At 40.2% G+C, this 12,571-nt stretch overlaps 5 protein-coding genes across 7 annotated transcripts in view; 3 read left to right on the forward strand and 2 right to left on the reverse strand.

The window, feature by feature from the left end:
• LOC146461372 (uncharacterized) overlaps positions 1-12,571 on the forward strand; it is a 68,050-nt gene that overhangs the window by 25,184 nt on the left and 30,295 nt on the right. The gene's annotated exons all lie outside the window — the stretch shown is intronic.
• Positions 1-12,571, reverse strand: part of LOC146461375 (uncharacterized) — a 92,313-nt gene that overhangs the window by 9,470 nt on the left and 70,272 nt on the right. The gene's annotated exons all lie outside the window — the stretch shown is intronic.
• LOC146461376 (E3 ubiquitin-protein ligase TRIM71-like) overlaps positions 1-12,571 on the forward strand; it is a 40,709-nt gene that overhangs the window by 4,692 nt on the left and 23,446 nt on the right. The gene's annotated exons all lie outside the window — the stretch shown is intronic.
• The window catches only part of LOC146461377 (E3 ubiquitin-protein ligase TRIM71-like), a 39,688-nt gene continuing 30,295 nt past the window's right edge, over positions 3,179-12,571 (forward strand). The window contains exon 1 of the mRNA XM_085086988.1: positions 3,179-6,635. Coding sequence (XP_084943114.1) covers positions 4,046-6,079 — 2,034 coding nt within the window. The 5' untranslated portion in view covers positions 3,179-4,045 and the 3' untranslated portion in view covers positions 6,080-6,635. The remainder of the gene's footprint in view (positions 6,636-12,571) is intronic.
• The window catches only part of LOC146461378 (uncharacterized), a 69,134-nt gene continuing 68,600 nt past the window's right edge, over positions 12,038-12,571 (reverse strand). For all 3 annotated transcript variants that reach the window (XR_014857422.1, XR_014857423.1, XM_085087012.1), the window contains one exon: positions 12,038-12,554. The gene's annotated coding sequence lies outside the window, so the exon portion shown is untranslated. The remainder of the gene's footprint in view (positions 12,555-12,571) is intronic.

The following is a 12,571-nucleotide window of genomic DNA, read 5'->3' on the forward strand; positions in this document are numbered from 1 at the left end:
CAAGTTTCTGCACCTGTAGGGTGGTTTTCAATTGAGTGTCACAATTTCACGTTTGCTTTGTTCAAGTTTTGCTTTATTGCGCGCAGTGATTGGTTGGCAAAACTCGCGCCACATTCTTAACCAATTAAGCAAAAGCAAAGCCAAGTGTGTTTTGTTCACACGCATTTTCCTGCGCTTCGCACCAGTTACAGATATTTGCTTCCCATTTTGATTAGCTTATTGCGCTGTTTACGTGTGTTGCGATTGGTCAGAGTAATTTCTTTGGTTTTGGTTTAACTTACAACACTTTGTTGAAAACTACTCTTTTAAAGTTATTCAAAGCTTTTAATTCAGAGACATGACGAACCTTTTTCTTGTTTTCTTACAGTAAAGCCCCAAGGCAGAGCTAGTCTTAATATTTGGGACATTTCAACCACAGTGCGGGAACCAATGAGTATTGAGCAGCACTCAACAACAACAACAACAACCTTTATTTCTTCTTGGCTACTTAGAAAAATTATTAAACTTTGTCAAGTGCTTTGCACTCGACTCAAGTTGAAAAGATCCCGTAACCAACAAGCAGCGTAATACGTGAAGCCTACCACTGTTTCCTAGAGCGCGCCCACTGATCGAGATTCAGCGGTTACTGTTGAAGAATTGCGAGCGAAATGGAGCGACCGGCTCCGCTTGTAACGTCTCACATTGTTGGTCGAGAGAACAAAAGAACAAACAACAAAAGAATGTGCCTCGACACAAAAACAATGGAGCTGTAGCTCATCTGGGTCCAGTGAAAACAGAGCTTATAAAAGTTAGAGGTCTACTGAACGAAGTCGCCTGACAAACATGTTCTTTGAGTTCCTGCATGGTAAAAGACCAAGAGGATACCCGGTGAGCATGTAAATTGATTTATCAGAGCGGGATAGGTCGGGATAAGGAACTGTCATTAATGATCTGGCTTTCCACGAGTCTCTTAGGAACACAGTGGTTAGAATCCGACCTGTTTACCAGGAAGGGCTTGGGATCGACTCCGATCAGAGGCTCAGAGTTTTCTTTTTTCCCACGTTTGCAACAGGGTGATCACTACATGTTTCAGTTGCCCTTTAAAGAGTGTGTGCACGACGGCCATGTTGGAGGACCGAAACAATACAATGATTTTCCTTTGGGGAATATATTTTATTTCTATGCAAATATCTTCTATTGTTTTAGTCCTCCAACATGGCCGCCGTGCACACACTCTATATCAGCAATGTCTAAAATAAAGTACGGCGGAACCTCCTTAATACAACCTCCGTAGGGCCATGAAAATATGGTCCTAAACGATCAACATCAGTTGTGAGTTATTTTACAGTTGTGATTCGGAATTTATACTAGCAATGGCGTAACATATTTTAAAATTAACGGACAATATTTAAATGCGCGAGACATGGAACATTACATTTCCTAAAACCGAATATACAAAGAGAAACATATTGTAAACAAGAAAAATAATTATAGCTATCACACAAAATTGTCTTTGTTTAGAGCTGTTGTTTTTACACTGAGAAAATGTTTGTTTGTTTGTTTGTTTGGCAATTGCCCATCAGAGAACCTGGACTTCCATTCTGTTTTACAAAACGAGATACGAAAGGCCAGTTTACATTTTAGTCTGTCATTCTGAGAGGAAAAAAAATGGAACACAACAAAATGTTTCATACGAACCTGATGTTAATAACAATCGTAAACCAACTGGAAAAAGTTTATTTTTCCGGCCGTATATCTCTTGCCTGTTTGACGAGACGACAAACGAAGTTAACTTCAAAAACTCCCGTCCAAAATAATGAAAAAATGCGATATTTGAAATGGTTTCACCTTTTTGCAGCGGTTTGTTCTTTGAACACGTATGTTTTTATCAGTTTATGTCTTTGAAAATATCGAAGAAAACACGCACATTAAAAGAGCTTCAAGTTCAAGTTCAAGTTTTAGTTATTTATTCACAACAGAACCTTAAGTTATCGTTAGGCTGGCTTGCAAATAACGAAGAGCTAATCGCGGCGAGCCAGACTTTACTCAAAATAATTAATTTTTTTTGACATTACATAAAACAATAACAATGATAATGTGTGAAGAGGAAAACTAGACAATAACGAAGTGTAACAAGGAAGACAAAGTCTAACTAAATTTCGGTCGGAATTCTAATCTTTCATTTTATTAATTATGGTATCTATCTCGACATGGGAGTTTTCAATTTCTAGTATTTCAGTTAGTTTTATCCTAATGGTTTTTTTTAAAGAGTTTTGGATAGGCTTTTGAGACTAGTTGGTATCCCATTCCAGATTTTAACGCCACCACGCGAAAAGGCCTTAGTTTGAACGTTAAGTACGGATTGTTTGGTAAAATAATGTTCAGATGTTGATGAGCGTGTGCTGTAAGAATGAACGCTGGCCGGTAATTTTAGAGAATAAATTCAAGATATTAATCGGTGCAGAATTAGTGTTGGTGTCGTACACCAAATTAGCAATTTTCTCATAACATAAAAATTCGAGCGGTAGAAGATTTCCTTTCAAGAAAAGGGGTATTGCATGCTCTCTTGCTTGAGCAAAGTGATTAAGGCGGAGAGCACGCTTTTGAAGGACAGCAACTTTATTTAACACGTTCTTTGATGCATTTCCCCAAGAAGTCAATCCATACGTTATATAAGGAGCAATGAGAGACTTATAAATATCAAGAACTCAAGGGTTCGATTAGGAACAATATGTCTTACCTTCACTAATAAACCGACAGTTTTGCTTATTTTTGTTGTGAGGGTATGAATATGGTTTTTCCAACTTAGATTTTCATCGATTGATAACCCAAGAAATTTGATGCAGTTCTTATGTTCAAGAGCAATATTCTTATTGTTGTCATTATCAAAAATACTAATCTGGGGTAGGTAATTAAGTTTGTTTTGGTATGGGCGAAAAATAACAAAGTTTGCTTTCATTATGTTAAGCGTAAGTTTATTTGAATTTAACCAATTAGATAAGTTGTTCAGTTCCGAGTTTACAATAAATTCCAATGTCTTGAAATTTTCATGAGAATAAAGAACATTAGTATCATCTGCAAAAAGAAAAAATTTAAGTTTTCTGGAGCAATGTTGAATATCATTAACGTATAGCAAAAAAAGAAGAGCGGCCCTAAAACGGACCCTTGGGGTACGCCACAAGTAAGTGCTTCTTTATCCGAAATATAAGAGTTAATCTCGGTTGTTTGGGTACGATTTGTTAAATAAGAGCTTGTGCATGGAGTCTTAAATATAGTGATTGTAAAAATCAGCAACTTTTTTTGAGTAACGAAAATAAAAGCGCCAGATCTTATACCGTAAATGATCTAATCAGCAATAAATAGAACAAATAATATATTTCACTTACCATGAAATAAACCTTCCGTTATATACATGCCCTGGAAAGCCAATTCAATGGACGGTTTTGTAATGGCTTTCCTACACAAAGAGGTCGAGAAGGAAGGCCGGCTGGAGAGAGGCTTTTCTTTTCACCGTACTCCCCACCGGAAGCTTTTGTTCATAGGCTAGGAGTTAGTTGAATGATCATTTCGTGCAACGACAAAAGTTTGTGTCAAACGAGCTTTCGTTGACACTAAAAAGATCGTTTCCAGTTCAAAAATGCTCGATTTTTATTCCGTGTTTCGACAGCGTGATATTGGAAACCTCGGTTGAGTTAAAGTCTTATTTGCGCCCCTGCTGGGGCAAAAAGAAAGCCAACCTCACAAGTGTAAAGGAAAACAGACGCAAAAATTAGTCAATCTCTCAAACATTGCCCTAAGGCAGTCTGATGTGAAAACATCTCGACAGCTTCTTAAAAGGTCATGCTCTCTTGGTCGCATCTCTTGGTCACAATTCCTAGAAAATCAGGATATTTTTGAAACCATTCTTAACACAATGATGTCAAATCATTGCAAAAACCGCTCTGTGATTGGTCAATACCGGTATTACAAGTCTGATAAGAAATAACATCCCGTCACAAGACAAAACTTCATTGATCTCTCAACTGCATCATTTTGAATTCCAAACCTTCGCTTCGTGTCCTTCATTATGGATATTAAGACTTTGCTTGATAATCTTCATGATGAAGTATCCTGTTCTGTGTGTATGTGCCCCTTTACCGAGCCAAAACAGCTGCCTTGCTTGCACAGCTTCTGTCTTAAATGTCTGAACGGGATTCATCGAACGAGTCCACGTCGAGATGTCATATCATGCCCAGAATGTCGCAAGGAAATTAGGATCCCAGGAAGTGGAAATCCTAGCGAGTTTCCCACCAACTTCAGAATAAACAGCTTCCTGGATGTGTTGGCCATTAAAGAGTGCAACACAACTGGCGTGAAATGTGGAAACTGTGACAAGAGAAGTGCCAACTCTTTCTACTGTTTCCAGTGCTATGCGTTCTGGTGTGAAGAGTGCATCTCGCCACACAACTTTATCCGAGCAAATAAAGAACATCGAGTGTTGGCGATAAAGGATTTTCAAGATCAGGACATTGAAGACGTGTTAAAGCGACCAGCGTTTTGCCCGATTAAAAACCACGAAAACGAAGCGCTTAAGTTCTTCTGCAAGGACTGTAAAGTCGCCATTTGCAATTCTTGTGTTGTAACACTTCACGAAGGTCACGCCAAAGTGCTTCTGGAAGATGGAGCAAACGAACACAGGCTACGAATGGAGTCTCTAATTAAATCGCTTAACGAGAAAGCAGAGGAAAAGAGAAATGAAATCAGCGAGCTCGACCAAAGCAGCATTGATGTTCAGCTGCAACTAGCTGACGTAAAAAGCAAAGTGCAGGCGACTGCAGATCAGATGATGGCAATCATTGAAGCGAGGAAGCAGGACATTTTTGGCGCCGTTGATAACGAAGCGAAGGAATCGCTCGAGTGTTTCGCGTTGAGAAAAGGCGAAGTCGAAAATCAACTTCATATCATTGAATCAGCCATCGAGGAAACCAGACAACTTCTGAGACGAAGCTCTAGCGCTGAAATCCTGGGATTCAATGAAACATTTGACACAATCCTTCATGAACAAGAAGCCCAAGGTAAAAGTGACGATGAACGCATCCCTCGGTTTAATTTTACTGAAAATAAAGAACTACTAAGCATGTTAAACACTAAGGGGGTCGGTTCTGTAAAAACTGTTTTTAATAAAATTAAGACGAAGCAATCAGGTGCAGAAGGAAAAGAAAATAGTAAAGAAATTACTGGGTTTGAAGGAAAACATGTCCGCGGCAGTTCTTTTGAGTTTCCGATCGAAACCAAGCGGTTCAGATCCGTGCTATCTTTTGGAGAGTACGGTAAGTTTAATTCACCATGGGGAGTGGCAGTGAATAATCGAAATGAAATAGCAGTAACTGAGGGAAATAACCACAGGGTATCGGTATTCAGTAGTGACGGTACCCAGTTAAGATCATTTGGTAGAAAGGGACGTAAGCAGGGTCAATTTAACTGGCCTACAGGGATAGCTTTTGATAACCATGGCAACATTGTAGTGGCAGACCAGAATAACAACAGGGTCCAAGTGTTCAGTGGGAATGGTGAGTTTCTTACAAAGTTTGGTGAGAAAGGAAAGCGTGATCACCAGCTTCACAATCCTGAAGGATTATCTGTCACCAGTAACGGTGATATTATTGTTGCTGATGCGGGTAACGAATTAATTAAGATATTTTCCCCTCCTGGGCAGTTCAAACGTAAATTTGGCGGGCAAGGTCCTTGTTGTTTTCCCTATCACTGTATCAAGACGAAGCAATATTTTATAGTCTCAGCCTGGGGTGAACACTGTATCAAAGTGTTTGATCTGGAGGGAAATTTTGTGTTTAAATTCGGTAAGAAGGGCAACAAGGAGGGTGAGTTCAAACGTCCTGGTTACTTGTCGGTTAACAGAGACGGACATCTGATGGTTTGTGATTCAGGGAATCACAGGGTTCAGGTGTTCGAGCAGAGCGGAAAGTTTGTATTAAAGTTTGGAACAGAAGGAAGCGAGACAGGAGAGTTTGATTGGCCAGTGTCTACAGCAAATCTTAGTGATGGAAGGATAGTTGTGTCTGACAAAAACAACAGCCGAATCCAGATATTTGAGCTCATTTGATATCTCACGTGTGATATAATATTGATAAAATACTCATTGTTGATTCAGAAAGTTCTAGATTTTTGTAAGAAGACGATCGATTTTTAGAAATAATTATATTTGTAGCGGTTTCTAGAGGCCAGTAGCAGGTTACATCTCAAATGATGTCTTTTATTTGATTCGGTTTTTTTTTGGGCAACAGACGGATCTTGTAAATGAATGAGCTGACATTTATTGCATTCTACTATTACGAAACAGTTATGTTCTTGCTTTTAACATAGATTTTGTTTAATGGAATGTTTTTTAAAGGCTCAAAAGGAGGAGATTATTCCTTAAATTTATTCTCTCTTATGTTAGTGTAAGTAGCTGAATCCTGTTAAACAGGCGGCTTAAGAAAATAAGCACATTTTAAGGTGTAACTAGTGCTTGTAAATAAATCTGTTCTACAAAAATGTTTTCAAGCTATTTTAATTACTCTTTTGTATGTTTTTAGCATGTCAGTGTAAAGAAATTAACATTACAAGGGACAGAATGTTTTGTGACATAAGTAAATTAATATTTACTTGCAAGTAGATTTGTAATATACCATGAAGTGAGGTGTAAATAAATGTAACTTTTGTTTTAAAATGTGTGTGACGTGTAATTATGTTTGATGATGGTCAATTTGGAGTGGGAATGAAACTTTTATTTCTGTATTTGGACTTCTTTGGACTTGACTGCTACATTTACATTATGAAGTGCTCCTAATCGTGTTCTCAGTCTAACAGAATTAACCAAGCACGAAATGACCAATCGAATATTAATTGCTTTTTATATTAAATTACCCATGTAGTTTATGAACAATTGAAAAACAAGTAAGCAAATATTAAAGGGCGGTAAAGTCTGGAATGTCAAATGCTGTAATCCAAGTTTACCCTTCAGTCCAGAAAAAAGCCAAGATATCCCGGGGGGAGGTACTTGGGTTCAGTTTTGCTGGGTATGTGCTACTGGCCTCTCAGAGCCACTGCCCCATTATAGTCTTTTTTGTGGCCAGTTATAGACCCCATCTTAGTCACTTTTGGGAAAATGTAATTTTCGCGATCCCAACTAAGTCACTTTCTATTTATGCATTTACTTTGTTCTGGACCGGTGGTTTTGCGCTATTGTGTAACTGGTTTATTGAAGTTGTGGTTTCAAGAACGAAATGTAATGCGAGGTGATTGTTACATTTAATTAACGACAACTTTCTGACCTTTTTAGCCGAGACCATTTTGAATCCCTACCTAATAGAATTTTCTTACCCCAAAAATCCGAAAATGTGCGACCCCATTCTGGTAACTCTATTGAAAATGCAACCCCATTATAGTCAATTCAGTCGTGAAAATGCGACCCCATCCAGCGGCACATCCCCATTAGCCTCTTATAAGGAAGTACCCCCCCCCCCCCCCCCCGGGAAAGATATTCATACAATTCTTTTTTACTCGGGCCGTAAGGCGGACCGAGTTAAGGTTTTGGTAGCATTATCAAATTCTTTTTTCTTTTTGCGGTCGCGATCGGCCGAGGGATAAGACTGCGGGCCACGAGTTATTGTTCTCGGTCTCGTTTTTTGTACTCGGCTGTCGTGTTATCAAATTCTTTAAATTCTCGGTCGCCTTCTTTGTTTTCGGGCCGTTAGGAGTGTTTACAATATGCGAGCCAGACGTGTAAGGCATGAACAAAACATGCGAGGCATGCGGGCTAGCGAGGCATGAACAACCCCAACATTAACTGCTAACCGTTAATTTAACCGGGGAGCTATTTAAGCTAACCTAAGTGTTTTTTAGGCTAACCTGAGTGCCTCAAGGTTAGTTTTGTTTAACCGAAAATTTGGCAACTAAATCAGTCTATGACCTCGCGGGCTAAGATAGATAAAGATGTCTCACGTTTACTATAGAAAGACAATCAATGTAGAAACGGTTTCTGTCTTCACAGGCGCGTAGGAGGGGGGGTTCGAGGGGTTCGAACGAACCCCCTTTGAAGATCAATAATGGCGGAAGGAAAACTTTTAACTTAGGTTTCTGTGATCGAAATACATCAACCAAAGAAAAATAGAGAAATAAACCCGTTCTTTAGGCCTTATGTCTTATCCCCAGTAAAAATAAAAATTGTCAAGAACCCTTGGAGATTAATTTTAATGAGGTTTCATTTTTGCCGTAAAACTGCATCCGCCCTAAAAAACAATAGAAAAGCATGCTTTGCGATACGTTTTGTTCTCTGAATGCGACTGACTTCAAACTTAATAGTTCAAGCCTTGTTGAGTTTCACGCCAATTACGTACAAGTTCGCCTGAGAACATTCACTTGTGAATGTGGACGTTCCATAACCGCAATGTGGAGGTTGAACAACTACATGAGGTGTACCATGGGAGAGAGTAAGCTGTCCGCCCTGGCTCTAATGCATATCAAATATGATATGCCTGTCAATCTTGACGAGATAGTCAATTTGTTCGAAGGCCTACACCCGAGAATGATGCAGTTTACCAGCTTGGTGTATGACTATCAGCAGATCGAATAGCTATCAGAACTTGACAGGGCGCGGAATGTACATTGAACTTTCTTGTTTAAGTTGAAACAATTATGCCGTCGAAATGATGTATATAGCTTAAGAAGCTGCTGCAAAACAAAGTTGTGATTTGCCTAAAATGGGTCTCAAAATGTAGGAAATGAGGTTTCTGGAAACCTAGATTTTCAAAACTTTCCGGGGGAGCATGCCCCTGGACCCCCCTAGTAAGAGCACCTCCGGCGCTCAGCAAGATTTGGGGCTCAACGAACACCCCTATCGAAACCTTAGCTACGCGCCTGACTTCAAATGAAAGGTGAATAACAAATGCTCTCCCCTGCATTTCATTTAAAAATATAAACAGCGAAACATTGAAAAACGTACAAGGATATAAACGTACGCGTGATGCGTAACGTAACTCAACATCCGGGGGGGGGGGGTACACAACAGATGCTTGGGTAGGGAGGTGCGGCCCGGCCCGGGCGTTCAATCCCTGACCCTGTTTAAGACACAATTCTCCGATTTCCCTATCCCGTTTAACACAGAATTCAAAATTTTCAGGCCCTTTCTAAGACATTTAACCCAAAATCACACCCTGTTTAAGACTAGAATGAAATAAGAATACACTAGTTTCTTACTGTATTTTAAAGCATTGGCAATCACAATCTGTTTAAGCCATTAGGTCATGTAGGGATACCCTGTTTAAGACAGAAAGTGATGAAATAGATACCCCGTTCAAGACAAAACACCCTGAAAACCATACCCTATCGGGCCGCACGTCCACGTTAAGGTCACATAAGGGAGTACCCCCCGGGTCTAGATCATACCGAAAATTACGATCCGTCATTGACCCGGCGTCACATACATATAAGGACTGTACAAATGGTTTCTGCCTCTAAACAAAAGGTGAAAACGTAAGGATTAAAGCCCGGGGATTATAAAAAGCATTCGTATGACAAATGTCGTTTTCCCCTGTATTTCATTCTGACTGCAAGAAATGCAATTCTATCTGGTGGTTACTTATTGCCTCACTATATCTCTGTATCTATCTATTTGGTAGCCTGCCAGCAAGCTCTCTTGGGGGTGGGGGGCGGGAGGGGGAAAGAGAATCCACCCCCAAGAGAGCTTGCTCGCAGGCTATCTATTTAGGGGAATTGTCGATGCTGGATGTTATCACTGTTAAAAGATTGTAGGCTTTACGCACCACACAGTCAAATATGGCCCGAGTATAAGCTGGAAACAGCTTCTTGATATATATTAAATCTCACCATTTTCCGAGCTAAACAATGCTCACTCGTTCAATAATAATAATAATAATAATAATAATAATAATAATAATAATAATAATCCTGGGGCTTTTCAGGGGTAATGAAACAAAACAGGAAGAAACAAATAATTATTTCAAATAGAACATAACATGCTTTCGAATCCGAGCTGGCAGGAGGCAGACCAGCTGGCTATTTACAAACAAAGCCAAGGAGTTGAACCCGGGATTACCGAGAAACAACTCCAGGGACTTCCTTATTCCAAGTCTGAGGCCCTTACCACTCGACCACGGTGCCTCCTATGAATTGCACTTTGAATCATAGTAAGACTAAATAATATCACTATTGCACAGTTTCAGGAGGGTGTAATTAATTGGTTGTGTGCGAGTGAGCTTACCTAGGTGGGGTTTAGGGAAAAAGAACGCAAGCTTGCTCATGTGCCTAACAATTACTATTTAATGCATTTCCCCTTTGAAAGGGAAATAACAGGATCAAAAACAAAGTGCTTTTCGAAAGTGGACATGTCTGTAAAATCAAACAGAAAAAGTTTCAATTTCCATATGTTAGAACAAGATTCAAATTTACCAACGAATTCCATAAAGTATACAACAATCGCAATATATTATTGCGCCAACTGTTTCTACTTGGTTTCCAATGCTGTGGGTTTTGGTGTGAAGAGTGCATCTCGCCACACAACTTAATCCGAGCAAATAGAGAACATCGAGTGTTGGCGATAAAAGATTTTCAAGATCAGGACATTGAAGATGTGTTAAAGCGACCAGTGTTTTGCCAGATAAAACGCCACGAAAATTCCATGAAGGACCCGACAATTGCAAAATATTTAAATTATCAATATGCAATTAACTTTTATGCTTCTTTAATTATGTCTCATTTGACTGAGCCAACCCGGTTCTGGGGTGGACAAATGCCCGGCTCCTGGGACGTACAGTGAGGAAAAATAGCTCATCAATACCGAGACCGGGCGTGGGGGGAGAGGCCCTGCTGGTATGGACTGATGCATAAATTATTGGTTATTGTTTCCATCGGATATCCATATTTATTTGTGAAAAACATCACCAAAACCAAGAAACAAACAGCCTGAAAAGAACTTGCTTCTACAATACCGACCACCGCAGCTCTACCATACATCAAAGGGGTATCACAGGCTTTTTGCAGTACCCTTTATACTCACAGCCACAGTTTATTACCTTTTAGCTATCTCATTCTGTAGATGGGTAACCTCGTCCCGATATCAACTGGCTGCCTGGCTCCGCGAGCCCCTAGCGGTTATTCCAGGCGGCCAGTACTCTAATTTTATTGCAATGAACTTCACATAAGGCAAGAGTACAAATAAAGATTGTTGTTGTTGTTGTTTGTCCCTATTGCCGAGATGCAGTTCAAAAAAGAATGAGCAAGAGGCAAAGTTTTTCCTTCGGGAAACTTATTTCAGTTTGTGGAAACCCCTGTAAGTCAAATTCTCGTATCGCTATGGGCACATACATTGCGGTTTCTCGTTCTAGCATTTTTATGGTGGAATACGGTGGATATTTGACAAGAGTGGTCCTTAAAACACAAGCGCGCAGACGGCTTTGTTGGATCACACAGAGGATTCAAAGTTAGGATCAGGATCTGTAAACCCGAAATACGCTGGCCGAGTTCGCTGTAGTTGTTTACGATGCAGTACCGTTTCAACGGAGCCGATGAACCACACGGATGATTCACGTTCTTTCAAGCCTTTCTTTAATACCCTTCCTACACGATGACACGGTGAAAACGGCGCGGAGTACGGTCTTGCAGTTTTAAACTCGGTTCAAAATTCGCTTGGTCCCACAAAAAGTTAAACGCAACAACAGGCCAACTGGCCTCGGGAAATGGATGAGAAGACAACCAATCAGATAAAAATAAAGTAGAGTTTTCTTTTCCTAAAGCCAGACCTTGGCAAACCTGTCTGCAACCACAATGTTTGACTTTTGGGGGGAGGGGGTGGGGGGAGTTCTTCCAACTGGAGCCTCCAGGCACCAAGGTAGAAGGCGGGAAGGTGCTTGAACCGAGTGGTGGTGGCCTGGTAGGTCAGGGTGGGGGTAAGGGGTAGGGATGAAGAAAGCAACCAGGATTGTTAGACCTTGTTGGCCTGGCAGAACCACCAACAACTGGGGGTTTCTAAAACATGTGGATATGAACAAGGAAGCAGAACCACTGACGAATTGAGACATGTTTATTGAGTCTCATACCGTTGTGGAAAGTATCTGAACATTTTCCTCTTTGTGTTACTTGCAACGCAATGTTCCATGGTAAGATAAATTTCAGACGGGGTGCCACTCGTTCAATGTCGCCTGAAACTTGGTTCTCAATGGTAAGGCCTAGCAAGTAATCATAATTGTATTTTGAAGTTTTCCAAACACAGCTTTTGCCAAACAATCTTCGTCCTTCTCGTTTACGTTCAGTTATAACAAGTTCCCATCTCTTTATCATTATAAAGATTGTCTTTTCATTAGTACACGTGAAAGGATTATTTTCACGTCAAGTGTGACCATATTCATCCACAGAACGGTAAATGACCATATATTTCCCAGTAGATTACCGTAACACACGCATTCACCACTGGCTTAATTTCCCTCGCCTGAATTAATGGTGGGCGAATTCCTTGCTTGCGTCCCAATCAAAAGGTGGATTTTCTTTTTCGTCCCGTGTACTTGGAGTCTGGCCTCACTTCCCTAGAATTAAGAAAAAC

Source organism: Pavona decussata, unplaced genomic scaffold, assembly GCF_977016875.1.
Source record: "Pavona decussata unplaced genomic scaffold, jaPavDecu1.1 SCAFFOLD_199, whole genome shotgun sequence".
Lineage (NCBI taxonomy): Eukaryota > Metazoa > Cnidaria > Anthozoa > Scleractinia > Agariciidae > Pavona > Pavona decussata.